This window comes from Oncorhynchus keta, chromosome 22, assembly GCF_023373465.1.
Source record: "Oncorhynchus keta strain PuntledgeMale-10-30-2019 chromosome 22, Oket_V2, whole genome shotgun sequence".
NCBI lineage: Eukaryota > Metazoa > Chordata > Actinopteri > Salmoniformes > Salmonidae > Oncorhynchus > Oncorhynchus keta.
The window spans coordinates 1,114,506-1,141,528 of NC_068442.1; the positions used below are offsets into that span (position 1 = coordinate 1,114,506).

The 27,023-nt window shown below is 43.7% G+C and overlaps 2 protein-coding genes across 9 annotated transcripts in view; both read right to left on the minus strand.

Annotated features, from left to right (window-relative positions):
• The window catches only part of adal (adenosine deaminase-like), a 39,076-nt gene extending 36,851 nt beyond the window's left edge, over positions 1-2,225 (minus strand). For 2 of the 8 annotated variants that reach the window (XM_035797959.1, XM_035797962.2), the window contains exon 1: positions 1,521-1,731. In XM_035797959.1, the coding sequence (XP_035653852.1) occupies positions 1,521-1,562 (42 nt within the window). In that variant the 5' untranslated portion in view covers positions 1,563-1,731. Of the gene's footprint in view, positions 1-1,065; positions 1,431-1,520; positions 1,732-1,972; positions 2,000-2,141 lie in introns of those variants that run through there. The other 6 variants (XM_035797958.2, XM_052474632.1, XM_035797963.1 and 3 more) reach the window with 5 other exon arrangements.
• Positions 2,226-2,663: 438 nt separating this feature from the next.
• Positions 2,664-26,770, minus strand: LOC118400928 (tyrosine-protein kinase CSK-like). Its single transcript, XM_035797955.2, has 12 exons — positions 26,310-26,770; positions 14,427-14,516; positions 14,158-14,274; positions 11,896-12,008; positions 10,067-10,286; positions 9,099-9,258; positions 8,811-8,910; positions 5,991-6,081; positions 5,804-5,877; positions 5,450-5,645; positions 4,768-4,854; positions 2,664-3,967 (listed from the first exon to the last, which is right to left on the minus strand). Exons 2-12 carry the CDS (start codon positions 14,439-14,441, stop codon positions 3,785-3,787), a joined length of 1,356 nt encoding a protein of 451 aa, XP_035653848.1. The 5' UTR covers positions 14,442-14,516; positions 26,310-26,770; the 3' UTR covers positions 2,664-3,784.
• Between the last annotated feature and the right edge of the window lie 253 nt (positions 26,771-27,023).

The following is a 27,023-nucleotide window of genomic DNA, read 5'->3' on the forward strand; positions in this document are numbered from 1 at the left end:
GGCTAACGTGTATGTAAACATCTGACTTTAACTCTATGTATAAACTGCACTCCACACTATTCTACGATATCTTAGTCACTTTTACATATTGCATCACCCATTTCATATGTATATACTGTATTGTATTCTATACTACTCCACTGACTGTTAAACAGCCATCTCCAGCACATCAGAGGCTGCTGCCTATATACATAGATTAGGAATCACTGGCCACTTTAAGGAAATTAAACACTAGCCACTTTAATAATGTCTCCTTGAGTATCTTGCATTACTCATCTCACTCATATGTATAAACTGTACTCTATACTATTCTAAGGTATCTTAGTCACTTTAATTGTGTGTAAATATTGCATCACCAATCTCATATGTATATACTGTATTCTATACTATGCCACTGTATTTTAGTCCAATGCTGCTCTGACATACGTGTATATATAGTCTTAATCCATTCCTTACATAGATTTCCGTGTATTTTGGGTATATGTTGTGAAACTGTTAGATATTATTTGGTAGATATTACTGCACTGTCGGAGCTAGAAGCACAAGCATTTCACTACACCTGCAATAACATCTGCTAAACATGTGTATGTGACCAATACATGTGATTATATTTTTCAGTTTTGCCCAAAGGATTGTTGTTAGTGTCCGCCTCCTTTTCAAAAAAGGGACAGTGGCCAGAGTAAGAACCCACAGACAGAACAATGAGCCAAATATGAATGTGAAGCATCCGGTTGGCGTTTCACTCACTACCAAATATGGTGATGGATGAAGCCCAGTGGCTGGCAGTTGGAGAAGATTAAATTAGATTGATTTTGACCGACATTCTGCTAATTTTCTCATTGTACGGAACATCGTCATACTACAGTTTCCTGTTTCTAAAACTAGAATCTGTAACAAAAAAAGGGGACTGTGTTTTGTAGACTTTACCCTTTGAATAAAAGTTTTTTTTAATAGTTTAGAAAGAGTGCAAAGCCGATTTGAGTTACTGCACACCCGCACATCAAAGTAGGCGTTCCTTAACGGAAATATGCAAATAAATGCTAGAATGCACCGATAGGATCTCACCAGCTCATGCTTGGCTCTGCCCACCTTGCTTGCTCTGCCTACTATGATTTGCTCCTCTTGGAAGACAGGCTCTAGTCTCGGGTTAGTTATAAAACTATGTGACGAAGCACCGCCCAAAACACAAATTGTAGTCTTTTAGAGACTGGAAAAAAATGTGTTTATTTGTATATTTAGCAATGAATCCACCGATAGGAGTCTGAACGTTTAACTCAGCTTCTCCAAGCCTGCTAACGTCAGCTAGCTAACATGACCGTTTAAACTTCTAAAAAATATCAACTTAATTGTCTTCAGGTAAAAAAAATCGAATATATTGTAATGAAACTGCAGGGAGCATGTATCGAACCTTCGAGCCCGAGGTCCGGTGCGCGACTGACTGTGCCGCAAAAGCAAGATCATGCGGCAGAGTCCGCGCTTATAAACCAAAGGTCGTTACAATATTGTACACGGTTACTTACCACTTTTGGCAGCTGACGGTAGAATAAATCAGCCTCCTCCATTCTAATTGTTTTATTCAGAAATATATTTACTCTATGAACCTGTGCGATCCTCACTTTCTTTCTGGTTGCTTCCTTTGTTTTCAGTGCTTATTTAATCGTCGCACCACTAAGTTGCAACAGTGAAACAATCCCCTCTTTTTCCTTCTCGTTCCTATTCTTCCTCTTGTATAATATTATGGCGGTCCGCAAACAAACGTTAAGGGTGCATGCCGCCACATACTGTACTGGAGCGTGTAGTCAATCACGGTGCACAGACGAAATTAATAAAGAAACAAACATTTAAGAGAAACTAAAACTTATCGAATCCTGTACTACTACTAATTTTAAAGAGTCCTATTAACTTTAACAATCCCTTCCAACCTCTGTAACCCTACACAATCTTTCCATCTCTTCCACATATCGGTACTTACAACAATACACATGCTTCACTGTTTCATCAACATGCAATCCATGCAAAAAAAACATTTTCATGCTTGCCAACCATATATAATGACGAGTTCAATTAACAATGTCCTATATGCAGCCAAGCAAACACCCATCTTCCTTCCTAATCTGAACCTTGAATCTTGGTCTACCAACCTTTCTTTGGAGGGCAAATAAATGCCAGCCCTTGGGCTCGCAGTCCACCTCTTCTGCCACACATCTATCATAATGGCTTTAATCGTACATTTGGCCTCACCTCTACCCAATGGAGCAGGAATATCAATTATATCTCGTTTTAAAGCCCTTTTGGCTACCTGGTCTACTATTTCATTCCCGAGTAGGCAGGGACCCAGCAGAATCTCACTACTACACCCAGTCTTTCGATTCTCCATAATAACATTAATGCCTCAGATAGATAGGTCACTCCTATTAGATTTGCCAGATGATAAACTCTTCAATATAGACAGAGAATCTGAGCATACTATAATTCTGACAGGTTGAGCGTCCTCCACCCACTGGTCGCAGCTACTATCTACAAGTTTGTTAGTCTTCGACATATCTACACAAGTTCAGAAACAATTCCCCCATTCCATTGAAAAGTAAATATTAGTTCCAAAACCATATTGAATTATTCAAAAAAAGTCAGTAGTCAAAATAAATCAAATCATTGAGGCAGTCAACTTTTTCAAAACTTTTTTCAAGTGGAATGATTTAATCATAATGGCAGCAAAGTAAAAACAACTTTAAAAGGTACAAAAAAGGCTTCTCGTTCCACGTGCATGGTTCCCTTCAGCTTTCATTTCTGAAATGTTTTCACATGTACATGTTACATTTGAATTATTTCTATACACTTGCCCTTAGTTTATCTGTTACACTTGCCCTTCGTTTATCTCTCCAGAATGGCTTCTTCTTTTCCCTCTGTATCCATGCAATCTCAATCTATCCGTTATGTTACACGTCGTCCTGAAATGTTGAATTCAGTAACGTTTTAGTGGAGGATTTATTCTGCTTTCCAGTTTGATAAATGTGAGATGAACACTTGTGGCAATAAGAGAGGAGGATGTGTAAAAAATAAAATAAAAATGCATAAAACATAAAAGAAAAAAGGCAAGCGTGTAGAGGAGGAGTGAAGTATCTGTGGGGATAGCCCTCTGTTCTGGAGGCATTTGGCACAGATCGTATTTAACTGGGGTAAAAATCTTACACTGTATGGGTAGAGAGCAGGGACATGGGAAGTGTATAGCCTGACTTGGGGTTGATTCACACTAGCCGAGCCAAGCCGAACTGCACCGGCCAGGCTACGTATCCGCCATCTTTCCTGTAACTGTGCTGGAAAGGACCATGTGAAAAGAAAATATCAGAGCCAGCACGGTATGGTTATGGTCGGTACAATTTTGTGAAAGGGGTATAGTACCTCACAACAGTCCCGGGTGGGTTTGTTTGACACTGGAGTACACACTGTAGTCGGCCAGACCGATACAACCACTAATGTACTGTAGAACAGACATACAGGCAACCCTGAGGTGTGTGTGGGGGGGGGTAAAAAAAAGTGGAAATGCCAACATGTGGCAACAACATTTCAACAGAATGAGAAATTATAAAACAAGTAAACTTTAACACAATCTAATGTCAATCAAAAACTTTTTTATAAGAGAGGAAGGAGGATCTCTGAGGTCTTTGTAATGTCAGGCTTTGGTCCCATCATGACAGAAGAGCAATCCTTGTCCGTCCTATTTCTCCCTCAATGAAAGGAGAGCCATCCTTGTCCACTTCCCCTTTCACCTCCTCTTCCTATTCCATCACAGGTAGAGCTCCTTGGCTAGGATATGCTGCAGTTTCTCCCTGAGGACTCTAAAGCATGGCCGCACCAGGGGGTCCAGGGTCCAGCACTGCTTCATGACTTCATACACCACCTCAGGACAACCGTCTGGGGCATCCATCTTGTAGCCCTTCTCCACGCGTGGTACCACGTCCTTTAGAGGCTGGGGCAGGAGAAGGGGGGATGAAGAGAAGATGAGACAGGGGAGTATCATTTGCAGAAATATAATACATTTTGATTAGGAATGACTTTATATCTATTTTGCATTACATTTATATGGTGTCATGATCACTAAAGAACATACCGTGACAGAATGTTGACAACATTGAAAGGAATAGTATTATACTGGACCATAATAGCACTGTCCACATTTCAAATGTACTACATTGACTCTTAACTGCCAAATTCATATACTCTACAGCTGTCAGAGTTTCAAACACACCTGCCCAATCAGTTTTATTCACTTGGCCGTTTCTAGCTTTTTGCGATTCTATTCATTTCGTCATGGGGCGGAGAGAAAAATGTACAGTTTTAATGCAAATTTTACTGCAGTTCTACATATTTTCCCAAGGGATGGTGAGGAGATGTTGCCATTTTGCAGCTAATTTCCTGCAGTTCTACAGATTTTACCATGACTTATGCCATGTTCATATGATATCTGAGTGAGAATGACAAACAAAAATCAATGGGGGCCCCCTTAGATGTCAGGGCCCCTGGACATGTGCCTTGTGTGCCCGGTCAGTAATTCGACCATGATTACTACAAGACTTAGATAGCTGGCTAGACTAACTTACCTCGCAACCTATAAAATGTTCGCTGACATGGGCTAATTCAGTGACTGTCGGTGACTGACATATAAGAGGAAAAGCGCTGATGTACTACCAACTCTCAAAATTGCACGTTGTGTATTATAACTAACAGTTAGTTGAGTGACTTACTTTATAAAGGTTAAAATATACTTACAATTCTGGGGTAAGGCACTCGTCCAAAGGAGTAGATCTCCCACAGCAAGATCCCATAGCTCCACACGTCTGACTTGGTGGAGAATTTCTGTTTATCAACAGACAGAGGGAAAGACAGCCTTTCAGTAAAGCTTATTTCAATGTGTCAAACATACAGTATATTATAGATATGGTGGAAATCAGCAGTACAATAATATTTCTATACCTTGAATCACAAATCGACCCCTAACCCCTACTCCCTGTAGATCTCAGAGGATTGGACAGGTGTAAGTAATATGGTGGTAGCTCCATCTTGCCATCTGATAGGTTAGGTGGAATTGCTACCGTATTGCTTACAACTATCCAATCCTCTCCGATTTAAACTAGTTCCTTAAGGGTTGATTTCAGATTCAGGGTATGCTCCTAAAGACAATAAGGAAAGTGACTTGTGAAACCGATGTCAGTGTGCTAGTTCAGCAGTATAGCTTCATCCCTCTCTGAGTAAAACTCAGGGTAAACGGTCTTTACCACGGCTCAAACCTGGGGGCCTCTGCCTCGCTAACACACGTAACCACCCTCCTTGACAACGTACAAACCAGTTGACCTATAGAAAAGGATCCAACTCAGTAGCACCATTGGCGACATTTCAAGCTAGCTGTGGAGTGAGCTTACGGCACGTTCTTATCTCCGTTACACTAGCCTACCTTTTCCCTTAGGGCCTCTGGTGAGGTCCACTTGATGGGCAGTTTGGCTGTGTCCTGATTAGAGGAGGCCTCCTTGGTCAGGCCGAAGTCGCTGACCTTGGCGATGTTATCATCTGACACCAGAACATTACGGGCTGCCAGGTCTCTGTGGACAAAGTTATTGGCCTCCAGATACTCCATGGCCTCACACACGTCACTACGGAAGAGAGGGAGGGGAACGGTTGATATTTAAAGTGGCATTGACAATGTTGAGTAAAATGGACAATGTTACATTTCCAACTGGCCGCTATAAGCCCCTGTCAGCAAACTTCTGATAACATTCAAGATGTAGGGATAAATCATTATCATGCTCACACTGAGAACTTGAGTAGGGAATCCCCACCCAGCACTGTCCGACCTCTGGAGCGTAGGTAGTCCACTAGACTGCCCTGAGGAGAAGGGAAAATAGAGAAACAGGTCTTCAAAGCTCTTTGGTTCTTTATTTATATATCTATCTATTAATGCATTACCTTTATTTAACTTAATCATAGGAGCCACCTACCTTGGCCATGTACTCAGTGACGATAAACAGGCTTCCCTTCTCCTCAACGATGACACCTAGCAACTGGACCAGGTTATTGTGTCTCAGTTGTCTGCAGTAAACAAGGAAAACAATTAAACAATGAGGACAGGAAGCGATTGCTCGATAACGTAATGTTATGACTATAACTACTGTTCCCTGAAGGAGGGAAATGAGGTACAACATACTATGGGTAGTCACACTCTTGTGACTTTGATTGAAGAACTAAAATCATGGTCAAGGTCAATAAAAACCGCACCTCGCTGGAAGCCCCGCCTTCAACAGGTGATATGGGTGAGGCTCGGATTCATTCCTTTTATTTACTACTGCTCTTCACCGTGCCCAGGAACGGGCGTGCGGGGCCAAACAGGTGTGTTGTACCTTGTTTCCCTCCTTTAATGAACAGTCGTTATAGTCATTACGTCACGTTCCCTTTCAGTCAGACAAGTTCGGTACAACATGCTATGGGGAAATGGAATCCCGGCCTAACCCTAACCCGACCCCAAAGGATACGAAATTAAATTCAATGCAACTTGAGAGACTCCCCTGAAGTCCTTCTTTTTTGTGTGCAAATGTTCTCACTACGGCCTGTCGGTCCAGGTTGCGGGGCCAACCTATTTATATACAGACAGTCTTTCCTGAGACATTGTGCATTACGTCCATTGCGCTGCACACAATTTAAACTCAATCTTGAATGATGCATGTCATGATATACCACAGATAAGGGACTGTTGATATTGCAACCACACACCTCAAATGCCGGTTCACCAGTATGAACGAAATGGGTTACTGTCAAAAATGATTCATTAAATTGAAAAAAATAGATAGAGGACAGGGCTCTTGGGCCCCCCACCTGCGGGGGCTGCAGGGGTGTCCAGTACGCCGGTGGGAGAGATGCTGCTTAGAGAGAGATATCTATCTATTGTTAGAGAGAGTGAGCCCCCCGCTGCGAGCTGGATTAGCAAAACAGGCAAAAAGCTGGTCACATAACCGGATATTCCGTGTCCACTCAATTTATGTGCGTAAGTTCGTACTGGACACAGGGCATGTAACCTCCGTTGCTATTCAGAAGCAAAAGGACGAGGTGAAAAAAAGGGAAATAGCGCAAAAACTAAAGACCTGTAAATGCAGCTTTCGGGGGAGGGGGTGAAAGCTGCATTTAGATGGGACGAACTGAGTATCGAAAGGGTGTACAGATAATGCTTGGAGGTCCCCAACACATTTAGATCTTGTAGGAGAGGACCTTCAGATCCACCGAATCAAGAGGCTCAAAAGGAGCCACACACCGCAACTCCAAAACCAAAGCCAAGTCCCATGTGGGCGCAATAGGTTTAAAGACCGGTCTGAGATGGGGCACACCTTTCAGGAACTGTACGACCAAAGGCTGGACCCACGGGGTGGTGTCGTCAATTCCCACAACACGCTGAAATAGCAGCTCTGTACACTTTTAAAATGGAGAATGCCCGCCCCTGCTCGAAAAGCTCCTGTAGGAACATAAGAAATGTCCCTCACACAGCACTGAAAAGGAACCAGCCCTTTATCTTGGAACCAGAGTTCAAATGCTTGCCACTTATACGCATACAGACCCCTTGTGGCGGGAGCCCTAGCGGACTGAACAGGAGCAGTAATGTCCGGGGGTAACCCTCTAGCCATCAGATTGGCCCTCTCGGGAACCAAATCTTTGGCATTGCTTGCCAAACCTGCTTTCTCCACTCCATCCAACTCCAGGAATTTAAAATAGGACAGGGGTTGCTAGTAAAATTAATTAGCCACGATGAGGCTTTTTTTTTTTATCTAAGCTAGGCTAGCTAGCCTCTTTGACCGCAGCACAGTCCGTTTAGAATAACCAAGCGACTTAACGCTACATATATTAAACAAGAGAGCTACCCCAGCAACTCCACAGTTAACTCTGCAAATTAGTTAACCTGGCTAGCACGCTATGCATCGCTTGTTAGCTAGCCTGGTCTCGAAAGTCTACGTAGGACCAGATCCTTCAGCAATAAGTCTGGGAAGAGAGGCAAACAGTGCTTAACCATGGCAGACACAGGCGGTGGGAGGATACCCACAGAACCTGCCTGCCCTCTCTCTTCGAGTCGCCTCCCATAACCGGCGACAGAGTTCACAGGAGCAGGGAGACATTTGACCTGACCAACGCCTCAATCCATCTCTGCGTCCCGCAACTCAGACTCAGCCGATGTACGGGCACTTGTATGTCTCAGCCGTCCCCTAGTCCCGCACACAAATTGATTTGTGTGAGGGCAGCCAGAGTATGCACCGAGCCGAGACATACAAGACAACAAAAGTGAGTATCTTTTTATTCATTTGGGCATTGTCACGAACCCAAATAAGGCTTGTTAGCCTTTGTCGTTTCCTTAGCCATCTAACGTATTGCTATAGCCAGGCCAAACAAGCCAGAGAATAACTAATTGTTTGTGATTAGGAAACTATGAGAACCATACAAACTTCAGCACCTAATTTCCAGGAGGTGAGCATGCTCTACCATGAAGGGGCAGTTTACCACGTAAGATAGTCTCTTGTTCCAATTGTTTTAGTTTTAGTAGTGTGAATCATTCCTGCTTACATCGAGGTAAAAAGCGGAATAATTGAAAGAATCCGAGTCTCACGCTTATCACCTGTGGAAGGCGGGGCTTCCAAGAGGCGCAGATTTCATTGGCCTTGTCAGGCGTGATTTTCATTCTTTAATTGAAGTCGCGAGGGTGCGACTACCCATAGTGTGTTGTACTGAAGTTGACTGACTGAATGGGAACATGTAACAGAAGTTTGGTTCGGGCTCTGACTTACGTCATGACTGAAGCTTCAGCGATGAAGGCCTGTGCTGTAGCATCGTGTTTGATACACTTCACCGCTACTTTGGTCCCTCTGTAGTCTCCCACCTTCACATCTGAGGGAAAGAGAAACATGTGAGTGAGAATGAGAGAATTTACTAAGCCATATTCACACACTCCAAGAGAACCGGAATGAGGTGGATTAAGCTGGAGAAGACTGCCTCGAACTGGTTACAACAGAGTCATCATCGATAAAACCTATTTATACACAGCTACAGTCACTCGTTTTCACAAAGCCACTTGCCTCCAAACTCTCCTTTCCCAATGGACTGGTGGATATTGATTTCCTTCCTGTTGAGAGCCCAGCCGCTCCTGGAGAACTCATCCTGGGCCGCCACAGTACCCTCCTCCAGCTTCGGCTTGATCAGTTTGGTGCAGAGACCGTCTGCATCTTTGGTATAGTGCTGAGGACAGGGAGAGAAAACGTGGGTCAATAACATAGGCCAAGAAAGGGAAAGATTGCCAATATTGATGACATCATCAACATTTAACTGAACTGGATAACTGAATACATGAAAATGGAACAAAAATGCATATGGGTCTTCGTTTCAAAGGTACAATTGATACATTCTATTTTTAATGGACTCATTCAGCATACTAGCCGTAACCAACAGAGGGCAGCATGGATAAAAATATAATCAGAGGTCAAGTTTTAAAAAATGCATGTCAACAACACCTCGTAGGCTTTAATAACTGACATGCTTTTTTGAGACCAACAAAATGACTCCAAAACTGAGTTAATGTATAGTGTGCCGCCAGATGGATGAAGGAAGAGAGGGATGGTTTTGACAGTAAAACCCGGCTGCCGGGTGTCTTCAGGTGAAATGATCTGGAGCCTGCCGCTACACTTCCTCTTTGTCACTTCCTGTACAGTGTATTTGTTCCAGGAACTGTGTGTGTGGCTCTGATGAGGGAACAGTAGCAGAGGCCAGAGCACGTACAGTAGCTAACAGAGAAATCAACTCTGTATACACTTGGTCACACCATTTGTATGGCACACACTCTGGTTGTAAAATAATAGACAGCTTTATTTGACCAAGAAGGGACAAATCCCAGATCCAGATTAATGAACTGCTTGACTAAAAAGCATGCGTAATAGAGAATCTTTAATGAAGCCCAGCAATAGACTTAATCTGTGACTGGGAAACTGGCCCGAAGATAACTATTTCATTTTATTTCTCCCCTCCACCCCTGTCTCTCCCCACCACCCACCTCAACAAGTTGCATAAGGTTCTCGAAGAACGCCTCCTCGTCGATGCTGAGCTTTCCCTCCTTGTAGACAATGCGGTAGTGCTCCACCTTGCCGTCGCAACTCACACACAGAGTATAGTCCCCAGGGTAGTTGGTGCTCTCCCTCACAAGGTACAGACCCATCTCTGGGGGGATCAGGAGACACTCAGCCTGCTCCCTAGTTATCTTACCATGGAACCATCTGGAGGGGTGAATGGGGATTAATTAATCACATTTGTTTATAAAGACGATTTTACATCAACAGTTGTCACAATGTGCTTTTACAGCACACACACACACCGCAATCACTAACACTAATATGTCTAAAAAGATAATACGTCTATCACTAACACTAATAATACATCTAAAAAGAGTTGGCAAAACAGCTGATCTGATTGGTAAAAATACCAATTAGTGAAAAAAACATACGTGTGCAGACACACAAACACACACTTTCTTAGAACTTAGGCATGTGGCTGAATGCGGGAGATTTCAAGATCCAGCAGGAAACCGTGCAGTGCACACACAGCACTGCAGGACTGAACACACACACACATTTCTAGCTTTTTGAGGGCTCTAAGCTAAATTTAAAGCCAATTTCCTGCATTTTTGCCATGACTTGTGCAATGTTCATATGACTTGCGTGCCAGGTCAGTAACTGGGCCATGATTACTGCTTAAGGATTAGATAGCTGGCTAGACTAACTTAACTAGACATGTCTAAAATGTTGGCTAATTGAGTGATTGTCAGTGACTGACATAACAAGCAGAAAACTTAATGCACTATTCAATTTAGAAATTTCACCTTGTGTATTCTACTATCCTAACTAACAGGATGTTGAGACCCCCCCGGCAGTGCACACACATGAGAGCTGAAACAGACACAGAAGAGCACTAGCTACAATTACAGGGATGCAGTCAGACAGAGCCAGGACTCAGCCCAACTGTGGTTTATATTCACATAACAGTGGCTTCACTGCCATGACAAATAGCCTATCTGTACTCTACAACCACACAGAAACATCCTGAAAAACAAACACTTTCAACCAGATTTAGTATCACAGTCACTATACTCTGAACTGTAAACTGCAACTCATGGTGTCACCTAACCTGAGCACTTTCTTATTTGTTTCATAGAGTGCTTTCACCTTTATGTTATACAGGTACTTCAGACTGTTTTTATGCTTTAATTGTTGAGAGCTCTTACAAAAACACATTCCTATGTGTGTATTTCAATACCTAGAAATGGCATAATAAACTTGAACTAGAGCCAGGGCTCTCCAACTCTGTTCCTCGAAAGCAATTGTCCTGTAGGTTTTCAATCCAACCCTAATCTAGCACACCTGATTCGAATAATTAGCGGGTTGATAAGCAGAATCAGGTTAGTTACTGGGGTTGGAGCAACCTACAGGTGGATAGCTCTCCAGGAACAAGGTTGGCGAGCCCTGAACTATACCCTAGTAACTTTGGGGTGGCAGGTAGCCTATTGGTTAGAGCGTTGGGCCAGTAACCGAAAGGTTGCTAGATCGAATCCCCGAGCTGACGAGGTAAAAATCTGTCGTTCTGCTCCTGAACAAGGCAGTTAACCCACTGTTCCTATATATATATTTTTTTTAATTGACTATTGAACCTAAAAGGTACTCCTGACTCCCATATATTTATTTTGTTACTACACTACTGGTAAGTAATGTAACAACACAACACAGGCAGTGTATTTATGGGAAGTAATTTCAGTACAACATGGAGTGATGAGCAATGTTTTGAAGGATTCAGTCTGCTTTAACCAGGCTACGATGACTGTACTGTACTGACGGCATTAGACTCAGCTTGCCCCCTTGCTTCACCCCTTCCCTCTTCTGGACATAGTTAGCTGGGATGGTTCCTTCTTGACCTGCTGTGTTCTTGGCTTTGTACCAGTTTGGGTCCTGGAACAGAAAATGTCATGATAACTCTGTGTATCAGATCAGGATTGACTGAGTAAATACTGTACAGAGGTAGAAAAAATTACTGAAACAACAACCCAAAAGTTCATCCTTTAAAAACGCAACTATTTTTTTGAACTACTGTACAAGTCATACGTTTGGACACACCTACTCTGTCACGCCCTGACCTGAGTATTCTTTGTTTTATTTATATACTTTGGTTAGGTCAGGGTGTGACATGGGTGATGTATGTGTTTGTGTACTGTCTAGGGGTTTTGTAGGTTTATTGGGGTTGTTTATCATCTAGGTGTTTATGTATGTCTATGGTTGCCTAGATTGGTTCTCAATTAGAGGCAGCTGTTTATCGTTGTCTCTGATTGGGAACCATATTTAGGCAGCCATCTTCTTTGGGTATTTCGTGGGTTATTGTCTAGTTGCCTGTACTAGTATTATATAGCTTCACGGTCGGTTTGTTGTTTTATATAGGTAAGTGTTCTTCGTCATTCATTAAAAAGTATGTATTCTAATCACGCTGCGCTTTGGTCTCCTCACTACGACGATCGTGACATACTCATTCAAGGGTTTTTCTTTACTTTGACTATTTTCTACATTGTAGAATAATAGTGAAGACATCAAACCTATGAAATAACACATGGAATCATGTAGTAACCAAAAAAGTGTTACACAATTCAAAAAATATTTTATATTTGAGATTCTTCTAAGTGGCCACCCTTTGCCTGGATGACAGCTTTGCACACTTTTGGCATTCTCTCAACCAGCTTCATGAGGTGGAATACCTGGAATACATTTCAATTGACAGGTGGGCCTTGTTGGGCCTTCATTTGTGGAATTTCTTTCCTTCTTAATGCATTTGAGCCAATCAGGTGTGTTGTGACAAGATGTGGTACACAGAAAATGGCCCTATTTGCTAAAAGACCAAATCCATATTATGGCTAGAACAGCTCAAATAATAATAAGAGAAAAGACAGTCCATCATCACTAAAACAGGAAAGTCCGCAACAGGAAAGGAAGACCCAGAGTTACCTCTGCTGCAGAGGATAAGTTCATTAGAGTTACAGGTCTCAGATATTCCAGCCCAAATAAATACTTCAAGAGTTCAAGTAACTGACACATCTCAACATCAACTGTTCAGAGGAGACTGCGTGAATCAGGCCATGGTCAAATTTCTGCAAAGAAACCACTACTGACGGAGACCAATAATAAGAACTTTCTTGGGCCAAGAAACACGAGCAATAGACATTAAACCGGTGGAAATCTGTCCTTTGGTCTAATGAGTCCAAATTTGAGATTTTGGGTTCCAACCGCCGTGTCTTTGAGACGCAGAGTAGGTGAACAGATGATCTCCACATGTGTGGTTCCCACTGTCAAGCATGGAGGTGGGGGAGCTTTGCTGGTGACACTGTCTGTGATTTATTTAGAATTCAATGCACAATTAACCAGCACGGCTACCACAACATTCTGCAGCAATATACCATCCCATCTGGTTTGCGTTTAGTGGGACAATCATTTGTTTTTCAACTGGACAATGACCCAACACACCTCCAGGCTGTGTAAGGGCTATTTGACCAAGAAGGAGAGGGATGGAGTGCTGCATCAGATGACTTGGCCTCCACAATCACCTGGCCTCAACCCAAATGAGATGGTTTGGGATGAGTTGGACCGCAGAGTGAAGCAAAAGCAGCCAACAAGTGCTCAGCATATGTGGGAACTCCTTCAAGACTGTTGGAAAAGCATTCCAGGTGAAGCTGGTTGAGAGAATGCCAAGAGTGTGCAAAGCTGTCATCAAGGCAAAGGGTGGCTACTTTGAATCTAAAATATATTTTGATTTGTTTAACACATTCTTTGGTTACTACATGATTCAATGTGTCATTTCATAGTTTTGATGTCTTCACTATTTTTCTACAATGTAGAAAATAGTCAAAATAAAGAAAAACCCTTGAATGAGTAGATGTGTCCAAACTTTTGACTGGTACTGTATGTTATTTTTATATGTAACTGTAGAAATGTCAAGAAATATGACAGAAATTAGAAATATTTGATTTTTTACACCAAGTAGACACAAACTGTAAATCATTGGAGCGTTTGGCCTGTTTCTCGTCTCCCTCACCAGAGAGAGAGTTAGGTACCTTACCTTAGTCACCACGATTATGGTTAAGACATCTCCTTTGTTGAAGGGCAGGTCCTGCTCTGTGGTGCCCTTAAAGTTGTATTTGGCCACACACTCTGTGCCCTGTGGCCATGTTGGTGTCTGAGGGACAGGAGTGGTTATCAGGATGAAAAGCAATGAGGAATTGATATTGACCCCAGCTCAGCAATAAACCAGCTCAATGATAGGTGGTACAGTGTATCTCTATATTCGACATGAAGCAGCCATATCTGTTTATCATATCCTGGTCTCACCTGGGGTTCAGACATCCTGAAGGGGAGGAGGCAGTGGGTCTCCTCTCACAGGCCTCACACACCGAACGCTACCATCACACACACACACACCTGTGGAGAGAGAGGAAGAGACCATAACAGGCAAAACAATGGACAACCTAAGTAGACAGTCATCGCCTAAACACAACAATTAATTGGGACATTCAGTACACCAATCCACAATGTCAAACATGGAAATGTGAAAGTAAAAATGTGAAGTACAATTTTACTTCGACCATGCTGTTTCTCATGTGGGTGGTCAGATATACAGTGGGGCAAAAAAAGTATTTAGTCAGCCACCAATTGTGCAAGTTCTCCCACTTAAAAAGATGAGAGAAAGTCTGTGTTGCCCAGCAACAGCCCCAAAACATCACTGCTCTAGAGGAGATCTGCATGGAGGAATGGGCCAAAATACCAGCAACAGTGTGTGAAAACATGGTGAAGACTTACAGAAAATGTTTGACCAACAAAGGGTATATAACAAAGTATTGAGATAAACTTTTGTTATTGACCAAATACTTATTTTCCACCATAATTTGCAAATAAATTCATAAAAAATCCTATAATGTGATTTTCTGGATTTTGTTCTCATTTTTGTCTGTCATAGTTGAAGTGTACCTATGATGAAAATTACAGGCGTCTCTCATCTTTATAAGTGGGAGAACTTGCACAATTGGTGGCTGACTAAATACTGTTTTGCCCCACTGTATTTATCAGATATATTTATTTATCTATATTTATAGATGGAGTACAAATATTGAATCATTACAAGAATGGGTTTGACAAGGTCCAAAGAGAGAGAGAGAATATAAATAACACTCGGTTACAGCCAGTGCCAGAAAGCAGAAGTAACCGTTTTTGTATATATTTTTTTCCCATCTCACTTTCAAAACTGTGGGGAAGCAAGTTTCCATTATGTCGTCACAGCAGCAATAGGTTGGGCTGCTCATTGCCCACCCTCATTGCACAACTCAATTTTATGAAAGGTTTCTTAATGTTTTGTACACACAGTATATGGAATATATTTGAAAAAGTCTCAAGTTGAATCTTTCCGTCCTAATGAGTATACTGTAGAGCTTAATATAGTTCTCCTAAACACTGAGCATGTAAACTAGTAGTAGGATCATTCAGGATTCTCCTCAATCTTTATTTTCTATTCTAGATTAGAAGACATTGACCATAAGGAGGGAAGCATTTACAGTAAAAAAGTATTTATTTTATATTTACTGCGGTCAGTCAGTTACAACTTCTTTCATTATAGTTGATGCAGTCAGTGACATATGGTTGTATTGACATACAGCAAGTATTTCCATGTGGCCTATCAAATGAAAAGTAGCAGAGCCACATGACATGAATGGTGAATGCATGGCTCATGGATGGTTTCATCGTCCCCAAACCCATTGAAATAGAATCACTAGAACGGGTAGTCTGAGGGCCTTTTTCCTGTTCTTGTTACTCTATTTCTATGCACGAGTGGTGAATGCGCGGCCCATGGGCGATGCCATCATCCCAGGACAAACCACTTCCTTTCAGCAAGGGTCAGTTCCCATGGATGAGTTCTGGGCCGTGTTCCTTAGGGAACCAAAAAAAAAAAAAAAAACACTCAAACAGGGTCCTGGTCCAATAAGAAACACTCATTTTCATTTCCCGTTGTGAAGCGTTTTTAAAACGCTTTACATTGCGCACACAAATGAACATGACCCTGACTGAGTAACTAGCGTCTTGTGCCACAACATGAGGTCACTTCCTCCCACGGACATGTCACAGAGAAAACCCATTACAGAGCTGAGCGGACTGTGGATGGTGAACTTCCTGCCTGACAGAGAGCCCAGACTGTGATTAATCCTACACTAGGGTGGGGTCGCTGAGAAAGAGAGCGAGAGAGAAACAGAGAGGAAGAGTAAGACAGAGCACAGACAATGACTGCACAGCATTAGTATTACAGCTAGGCCACAGCAACTGATAGTAAGAGAGAAAGTAAGGCCTAACACACTTCCCTTTGAAAACACACATGCTCCCACCATTGTTACTACATTACAGACAGACACATTTTTTAACAGAATGATGTAAATCAGGTCAAGGCAGTTACTATGTGTGTGTGTTTTTGGTTTTACTATTCTCGAGGGAATCCTAAGGATATTAAAATAAAGAAAATGCGGACAAGTGGGGACATTTCGGCGGTCCCCACATGGAAAAATGCTATTTTAGGGTTTAAGGGTCAGGTTTAGGGATAATTTAATGGGAATGGGAATTCTGAATGGGAATCAATTGTTTGGTCCCCACACAGACAGTAAAACAAACGTGCACAGGGCTCCCGAGTGGCGCAGCTGTCTAAGGTTCTGCATCTCAGTGCTAGAGGCGTCACTACAGACCCTGGTTCGATTCCAGGCTGTATCACAACCGGCCATGATTGGGCGGCGCACAATTGGGCCAGTGTCGTCCGGGTTAGGGTTTGGCCGGGGTAGGTGGTCATTGTAGAATTTGTTCTTAACTGGCTTGCCGAGTTAAAAATAAAAGGTAAATAAATATCTTTGGAGCAGCAGAAGAAGCAACATATCTGAAGGGATCCTCCCAGTCTTATGATCTCTGAACTACCATGACACGTGGGCTCAGGCTGTTTAGTTCCACATTCTGCAGAAATGTTTGAGGCGCTTGCACACCATTTCTACATACATGTACAAAGAAGTAGATGAAGGAGACAGACTGTCAGAGCAGAAGATCTAAACAACTGCTTAAGTTCGTGATAATACATCTCATGGCGATTAAACGTCAATCACCAGACTTTTGCAGTGCAGAACTACAAGAAGAAGAAACCCATCAATCAACTAATGCTTTGAAGTCGATAAACACAGAAATATCAATTTGATTTATCTATGTTTACATTTAGATGTATCTGTATGATAATAGAGCTGGGTTTTTTAACTGATAGATAGCCACAGGATGGGTCTGGTTAAAGACCCCAGTGGAACCATGACATCACCAACTATGGAATGGGTCAACAACAAGGACCACGCCTGCCTGGGATGACACTTGATTTCCCCCTTTATTTTTTTTTAATGTAACCTTTATTTTAAGCAACAGCTCAGTGAAGTATATAAAAGTCCTTGAATAGGCCAACATCAAAATAGCAGCAGGCTACCAGCCCAGCGTGTGTGAGTGAATGGAACATAATTCAGCATGTCTTGGTGTCACATTTAACAGATAAGGGCTATAGCCGTTTCCAGAAGGCTCCCTCTTCATCGAACCACAGCCTTTCCATTTTCAGGAAGCAGACGACACAGTCTTTGTGAGCTATTCCAGTTCAGTTTCTACTGTGACCCCTGTCTTTCTGAGTACCGTAGTCAATCAGCCCTGATCTGATACAGTCTGTGGGTAAGACACACTTTAGTTCCAGAGGTCTGTAATGTAAGGTATTCTCTGATTGTTGCAGGCTACATCTCTGCTAGCCTGAGTTCCTGACTGACAATTCAGCGAAGTGAACCCAGGTTATGTCCTTGCTGAAAGACACCACCAGAGTCCAGCGCACAATGAGTTTTCACACAGTGTGTTGGTCTATATCATACATGCTGCAGTGCAAGCCGTACAGAAGGGTAGTAGAGTACAAGGCCAGCCGTGCGTGACATGTGCCTGAGGCTACATCAGGAACCAGGAAGTTAGCTTCAATGAGAACCTGTCTCAGCATGGATACATGATGTGCTCTGTGATACTACTGTTACAGACTACAAAGGCACAGCTAACGAACACTACTGTACATAAACCAGAGACAGAAAGGGCCATGCACTCCAAATCACAAAACAGTGGTTAACACAAACCAGTTGGCAGCCAAAGCATGGAGACATACTGTGCCCTGTGATACTGGTACAGACTAGAGCCACAGCTAAATACACCATGAAGCATACTGACACAGAGACACTGAGGGGAAATGTAGTCGACACCATCGCACATCAACTGCACTGTTTCTTTTTCCTTATTAACTGTATTTATCATGCCTGGTACTGTCCTTAAATGACCCCATGAGGGATAATAAAGTCATGATCTTATTTTATCAACTGAAAAATGTAAACAAGTGGAGAATAGCCTTGGAAACACCCATCCCTTCTGCTATACATTCTCATCCAATTGGGTTCAAAGCAAACAGGTTTTTCATCATTTTCCGTCAAGTTGCTAAAGGTCTTATGCAAGACGAGTGGTGTGTCTACTCTAGTCTAAACTAATGTATGCATGTAGAGGAACAATTGGTTCTAGGCTGTCTTCAACAGCAGCCAGTAGACCGAGCAGCAAGACGAGACAGGTATGAAGGTATGGAGAATTCCTTCCTCAGACCATGGAACGTGTCTGCCACACCCTTGTTGCAGTGAGTGCACTACCCTCACTGAACTCACAAAGCTACATGAAAACACTGCAGAACTCACAGACAAAAAAACAACAATGCATTGACAACTATAGTTATATAATGATATTAGGCAAGGGGAGTGAGAAGTGATCTGTCCAGATTATTTATTTAGTATCACATGTAAAATTAGACTATTATGCTGAATTCTCAATCATTAGCCTACATACAGTATCTAGGCCTAATTGCATCAAACACTAAAATAGCCCTGCAACAGAAAGACTACATAATGGCTAACCGTGGACCTTACAAGCTCTCACACTAGACCTAGAGATGTGCACAAGCATAATACCCCATAACCACCATGCTCCCACTATCAGCCCTGCCCCATGGCTTGCATCCCATTCCATAAATAGTGTGCTACTTTTGACCAGGGCCCATAAGGCTCCAGTCAAAAGTAGTGCACTATGTAGGGAATAGGGTGCCATTTGAAACGCGCAGACCATGCCTCAGTAATTATCCCTGTGTGCCCCAATCTCTCTCTCCCTTCCTCCGTCCTCCAGCTGTGTAGGTCTCAGTAGCCATCCTCATACTGTGTGTGTGTGTGTGTGTGTGTGTGTGTGTGTGTGTGTGTGTGTGTGTGTGTGTGTGTGTGTGTGTGTGTGTGTGTGTGTGTGTGTGTGTGTGTGTGTTCAGCCATGTAGGGTCTCAGTATCCCTCCTCCTGTTTCTGTCCCTCCGGGGCTCCGTTTGGTTGAGGATGCTCTGTTTGATTACAGCCCGATACTTTGATGCTGCTGTTAGCTGCTGCTGCCCTGCTATCAGGCCTTTACAGCAGCAGCAGGGGAGAAGCCAGAGCCAAGGAGTAAGAGATGGAGGGAGGAAAACCAGGCAGCCATAGCCTGGAAGAGTAAGGAAGATAGTGTTAAGTGTGAGAGCTATGCCCCCATGCAGCAGCTAGCCTGGTGCAGGGAAGCAGCAGTGCCTGTTACAGTAAGGGAGATAGTTGTGAGAGTGTGCCACAGGGCCATCCAGCTGGGTCTGACAGACGAACAGAGTCTTAGCCAAGTACACTATAAACGGTGCAGATTGTGAGAGAGCCACTGGTACAGTGAGCGAAGGAGTTCTGAGAGGAGAGCGTGCCACAGGGCCATCTAGCTGGGTCTGACAGACAGACAGGCTGACAGGCTGCAGATGTTCATGTAGAGCCACAGAGCAGGAAGTCAACAACAACCTCATCCGCCTCAGGGACAACAGCTAGATCCGGCTACAGTCAGCAACACCACTAGTTTCAGGTCCTCCCCGTTTTCTACCGTTTAGCGCTAAATGAACACCACCCAGAAATAGTGGTTTTATTGTCAGTTTTACAGTTTTGGTTGGATGAATTCAGATGAGTATACGAATGAGTATACACAAGCAACAAAAGCATGTTGTTGGTTTTTACAATAAAGTTTTGAGAGGCTCGTGAAAGTAAAGTTGATGAGGAGTCAAACAGTCTCCCTTTTAGATCAACAGGAAGGGAAACATGGCTATCATTTCAGAGCTGTGTGTACATCCTTCAGAGCAGCAAGGGAAAATCCCACTGCAAATGACAAGATTTTGCATCCAGACTAGACCCGACCCGTTTCAGTCAGCTTTGAATCTGCCAAGTCGGCTAGGCCTAACCTCAGCCAAACCACACGATCGCATTACTTAGTGCACAACAGAAAACATTTCTCAACAGAAAACAAAAAGTTCAGTTGGTTCCTCCCTGTTTCAGTCCCGTTTGGTGCCCAATGAACACAACCACAGGAGAATATATTGTTGACAAAAGCCTGTTAACCCCACTGGCTACAACCAGCGGATCGACATATTGTTCTAAAGCATTGAACGATGAATGAAAAGAGGCTAGTTTTAAATCTGTAGCTGTGAGGTACAGTAGGAACATTTGTTTAAAATGAGAATTACAGAATGGACCATTCTGGAAATAGTGTAGTTTGCTGGTAAAACAAATCAAATGGTCAAATCAGTTATTGATTTGTCTGTGTGCGTGGACCAACTCAGTTTGTCTGTGATGTGTATGCCGAGGAACTTAACTTACTACCCTCTCCACTACTGTTCCATCGATGTGGATAGGGGGGTGTTCCCTCTGCTGTTTCCTGAAGTCCACAATCATCTCCTTAGTTTTGTTGACGTTGAGTGTGAGGTTATTTTCCTGACACCACACTCCGAGGGCCCTCAACTCCTCCCTGTAGGCCGTCTCGTCGTTGTTGGTAATCAAGCCTACCACTGTTGTGTCGTCCGCAAACTTGATGATTGTGTTGGAGGCGTGCGTGGCCACACAGTCGTGGGTGAACAGGGAGTACAGGAGAGGGCTCAGAACGCACCCTTGTGGGGCCCCAGTGTTGAGGATCAGCGGGGTGGAGATGTTGTTGCCTACCCTCACCACCTGGGGGCGGCCCGTCAGGAAGTCCAATACCCAGTTGCACAGGACGGGGTCGAGACCCAGGGTCTCGAGCTTGATGACGAGCTTGGAGGGTACTATGGCGTTGAATGCCGAGCTGTAGTCGATGAACAGCATTCTCACGTAGGTATTCCTCTTGTCCAGATGGGTTAGGGCAGTGTGCAGTGTGGTTGAGATTGCATCGTCTGTGGACGTATTTGGGCGGTAAGCAAATTGGAGTGGGTCTAGGGTGTCAGGTAGGGTGGAGGTGATTTGGTCCTTGACTAGTCTCTCAAAGCACTTCATGATGACGGAAGTGAGTGCTACGGGGCGGTAGTCGTTTAGCTCAGTTACCTTAGCTTTCTTGGGAACAGGAACAACGGTGGCCCTCTTGAAGCATGTGGGAACAGCAGACTGGTATAGGGATTTATTGAATATGTCCGTAAACACACCGGCCAGCTGGTCTGCGCATGCTCTGAGGGCGCGGCTGGGGATGCCGTCTGGGCCTGCAACCTTGCGAGGGTTAACACGTTTAAATATTTTACTCACCTCGGATGCAGTGAAGGAGAGTCCGCATGTTTTCGTTGCAGGCCGTGTCAGTGGCACTGTATTGTCCTCAAAGCGGGCAAAAAAGTTATTTAGTCTGCCTGGGAGCAAGAGATCCTGGTCCGTGACTGGGCTGGTTTTCTTCTTGTAGTCCGTGATTGACTGTAGACACTGCCACATACCTCGTGTCTGAGCCGTTGAATTGAGATTCTATGTCTCTATACTGACGCTTAGCTTGTTTGATAGCCTTGCGGAGGGAATAGCTGCACTGTTTGTATTCGGTCATGTTACCAGTCACCTTGCCCTGATTAAAGGCAGTGGTTCGGGCTTTCAGTTTCACGCGAATGCTGCCATCAATCCACGGTTTCTGGTTTGGGAATGTTTTAATCGTTGCTATGGGAACGACATCTTCAACGCACGTTCTAATGAACTCGCACACCGAATCAGCATATTTGTCAATGTTGTTATCTGACGCAATACGAAACATATCCCAGTCCACATGATGGAAGCAGTCTTGAAGTGTGGAATCAGCTTGGTTGGACCAGTGTTGGACAGACCTCAGCGTGGGAGCTTCTTGTTTTAGTTTCTGTCTGTAGGCAGGGATCAGCAAAATGGAGTCGTGGTCAGCTTTTCCGAAAGGAGGGCGGGGCTAGGCCTTATATGCGTCGCGGAAGTTAGAATAACAATGATCCAAGGTTTTTCCCGCCCTGGTTGCGCAATCGATATGCTGATACAATTTAGGGAGTCTTGTTTTCAGATTAGCCTTGTTAAAATCCCCAGCTACAATGAATGCAGCCTCAGGATGTATGGATTCCAGTTTGCAAAGAGTCAAATAAAGTTCGTTCAGAGCCATCGATGTGTCTGCTTGGGGGGGAATATATACGGCTGTGATTATAATCGAAGAGAATTCTCTTGGTAGATAATGCGGTCGACATTTGATTGTGAGGAATTCTAAATCAGGTGAACAGAAGGATTTGAGTTTCTGTATGTTTCTGTGATCACACCACATCCCGTTAGCCATAAGGCATACGCCCCGCCCCTCTTCTTACCAGAAAGATGTTTGTTTCTGTCGGCGCGATGCGTGGAGAAACCCACAGGCTGCGCCGCCTCCGATAGCGTCTCTCCAATGAGCCATGTTTCCGTGAAGCAAAGAACGTTACAGTCTCTGATGTCCCTCTGGAATGCTACCCTTGCTCGGATTTCATCAACCTTGTTGTCAAGAGACTGGACATTGGCGAGAAGAATGCTAGGGAGTGGTGCACGATGTGCCCGTCTCTGGAGTCTGACCAGAAGACCGCCTCGTTTCCCTCTTTTACGGAGTCGTTTTTTGGGGTCGCCGGCTGGGATCCATTCCGTTGTCCTGGTTGAAAGGCAGAACACAGGATCCGCTTCGTGAAAATCATATTCTTGGTCGTACTGATGGTGAGTTGACGCTGATCTTATATTCAGTAGTTCTTCTCGACTGTATGTAATGAAACCTAAGATGACCTGGGGTACTAATGTAAGAAACTAAGAACGCGAAATGAGGCGGCCATCTCTGTCGGCGCCGAAGCAGTACAGCATCGTGAAGAAGGCGCAGCAGCGCCTCTTCAACCTCAGGAGGTTGAAGAAATTCGGCTTGTCACCAAAAGCACTCACAAACTTCTACAGATGCACAATCGAGAACATCCTATCAGGCTGTATCACCGCCTGGTACAGCAACTGCTCCGCCCACAACCGTAAGGCTCTCCAGAGGGTAGTGAGGTCTGCACAACGCATCACCGGGGGCAAACTACCTGCCCTCCAGGACACCTACACCACCCGATGTCACAGGAAGGCCATAAAGATCATCAAGGACAACAACCACCCGAGCCACTGCCTGTTCACCCCGCTATCATCCAGAAGGCGAGGTCAGTACAGGTACATCAAAGCTGGGACCGAGAGACTGAAAAACAGCTTCTATCTCAAGGCCATCAGACTGTTAAACAGCCACCACTAACATTGAGTGGCTGCTGCCAACACACTGACTCAACTCCAGCCACTTTAATAATGGGAATTGATGGGAAATGTAAAATATATCACTAGCCACTTTAAACATTGCTACCTAATATAATGTTTACATACCCTACATTATTAATCTCATATGTATACGTATATACTGTACTCTATATCATCTACTGCATCCTTATGGAATACATGTATCACTAGCCACTTTAACTATGCCACTTTGTTTACATACTCATCTCATATGTATATACAGCACTCAATACCTTCTACTGTATCTTGCCTATGCCGCTCTGTACCATCACTCATTCATATATCTTTATGTACATATTCTTTATCCCCTTACACTGTGTATAAGACAGTAGTTTTGGAATTGTTAGTTAGATTACTTGTTGGTTATTACTGCATTGTCGGAACTAGAAGCACAAGCATTTCGCTACACTCGCATTAACATCTGCTAACCATGTGTATGTGACAAATACAATTTGATATGTCATCTGTATGTCATGTACTGTTGCAAAGCATATTTCCCTATGGGGTGTTAGAAGTATTACTACTCTGTTCTAAAACAAAGTCATTAGGAAAGTTCACCATCTGACCTGGATATGCCTGCTTGATGATGTAGGGAAGACACAGCTGTGCCAATGGACAATAGGGCCATTAGGGCCCTAGGCTATGTAATGGTAAAGCAAAGTGAGTCACATTAGGACAGTTCACTATTTGACCTGGCTGAGAGGTGGATATAATTACACTGCATAATCACCAGAAACATTCCACTGGCAGGGAGGGCATTACACTACAGGCAGCATTATCACTATCAGCATGGGCAGCATTGAGCATTCCCATCACAGTCACTACATAGCCTGGAGCCCAAACCGATATGCTCCCATTGATATTGTGAAGTGAAACAAAGGTGAAATGGAGCTTATCAGTTTGGCTTCTAAGCTAGCCACTATAGGCAGTGTGAGAAAGCCTATTCTTGCTACCTCCAAAATGCTAATAACTTTTGGTTAACACCACTTGACGAAGCTAGGCGCTGCGTCACAGCCATGCCCAGCCAGCAAGTCGGAGTAACAGTTTTACTCAGTTTCATCCAGCTCCATTATTTATTTCACTGGTTTGCCATTCTCTGTTCTCTGAGTTGTGGAGCTCCATCCGGCTACAGTGGAGCTCTCTGTGTGTGAGAATTGTGACTATGCATGCTGGCTATTGTCCATAGAGAGGGTCAGTGACAGAGGTCAGTGGCCTTACTGAGCTGAGAGAACTACTGCCTTGGCCCAAGGGGGGCATTCTGTCGCTCTGACAGATGTACACACATACACAAACACGCATTCACCCACATAATTTCTGCCTTGGCCCAAGGGGATTCTCTGGACTTGAGTTAGATTCCTGTGAGTGTTGTTTTTCAATGCAAGCTCTCATGAGTAACATTTTGCATGTATTTATTACAGCATAATTAACTTGAAATGTTAAGGTTGCCAAAGAGCAATACCCCATCATCCACACAGACATGTAAGCAGTCAAAGCCCTATTTCAGCCAAGTCTTCCAAAGCTGCCCATCCATCCCATCCATCCATCCCAGCATATATAACATGTTTTTGGCTTGGCGATGCTAAAGGCTCAGTGACACCCTCTTGAGAAGCAGCCAGGTCACCATCTGGGGGCTCAGCGATACCCTCTGCCACTCCATTTTTGCCCCTTGTACCCGCCTGAGCTGAGCTACCAGGCATAATGCTGCCTTTCTGTGAGCCCAGGGAGAGGAGAGGAGGACAGAGGAGGCTGTTTGGTGGTTCTGACACAGCTGCACCCAGAGTGCCAGAGGAAGTGGGAGAGAGAGAGAGAGAGAGAGAGAGAGAGAGAGAGAGAGAGAGAGAGAGAGAGAGAGAGAGAGAGAGAGAGAGAGAGAGAGAGAGAGAGAGAGAGAGAGAGAGAGAGAGAGAGAGAGGCAGATAGAGATCACGACTCTTTCCATCATTACATTCCTAAGCGCACAATATCGGAGCAACAATACTGAGTTTGTGTGCTATCCTGGTGGTTATGGCATGATGCTCACCAATTGGCTGGCTACAGTCAGAACAAGTGGTCGTCATCAGATACTGAATCTCTACGGTTTGAAACACTGCTAGCCTAATCAAAGGGTGCACTTTTGCATTGCAATCACACCAATACGTCACACCATGCAAATAGATCAAGATGACAAAAAGGAAATAGCCTAACTGTTGACAAAGTTCAAGGAACTGAAGCTCAGTCAGTTTATGTGACTCTCATTAGGCAAGCTACTGTACAAGACAGTGGATGCTTCCCGAATGGCATCCCATTTCCTACATATTAGTGCAACTACTTCTGAGCAGAATCCCTGTTGGCCCTAAAACTCAAAATAGTCTGACCATCCCATCCCTCTACAACTATGAGAAGAAGCAGCCATAATACCTGTGATTTTGGAAGATGCCGATTGTGTTAGAACACACGATGCAAGCAGCTAGATTACTAAAATTCGAGATCCCCTCGTGATTCGGGATCTGTCCATTTATTTGTTTTAAGAGCAGTCAATAACATAGGGAAACAACAGTAGTGCAACAGCTTACCTATCAAATGGAACTAAGTATCAATAGATGCATCCCTATTGATAGAAAGCAGAGGCAGCCAGAGCGTGGATGGAATAGATGCCAGACAGCTGTAATCTACATTCGCGTCAGTTAAAACGATTTCAACATGATGATGCAGTCGGTGTTCTTGATCTTGATGAAAACAAAACGACGGGGTCTCAACCGTAGAGCGAAATATAAACCGCTGAATTAACTCAACTCGGTCACAAACTAGTGATATCAACACACAGATTTAATCTAAATTCTCCAGAATGTGAAAAGTAGACAAATAATCCGCAAGCGTCAATGGTTATCCTCTGCTCTGGTCGGCCTTGTTGTAATATGAAATACATGTAGTCAGCCAAGAGGAGCAGTGGTGCACAAAATTCAGACCGCTGAATATAGAAATGTATCGCGCTTATTATTGGAACAATGTTGCCTGTAACTGTTCTAGATGTTACGTTTCTATCTGCAACGTTTTGCACGTTCCGCCCATATACGTTATAGTACCACCCCTACCTTGATCCCTTGCAGTACGCATGCGCATATTCTTCATGCGCTCCAGGCAGTGTTGGTATGTTCGCAGTTTTCGTACAAATTGGGCTACTTTGAAAAGTATGTCGCGGATGAAAATATATTGGTCGCAGGTTTTTGTGCTATTTCTAAGGTGCACCGCGGCCGCCATGGTATTTCTATTAAAAATATATATGTATT

Excerpts from the sequence above, each read along its gene's own strand:
- LOC118400928 (XM_035797955.2), bottom strand. Across the intron at positions 5,878-5,990 it reads TCACTGAGTACATGGCCAAG|GGCAGTCTAGTGGACTACCT; the intron begins GTAGGTGGCTCC and ends CCTTCTCCTCAG. Across the intron at positions 5,646-5,803 it reads TCCCTACTCAAGTTCTCAGT|TGACGTGTGTGAGGCCATGG; the intron begins GTGAGCATGATA and ends TCTCTTCCGTAG.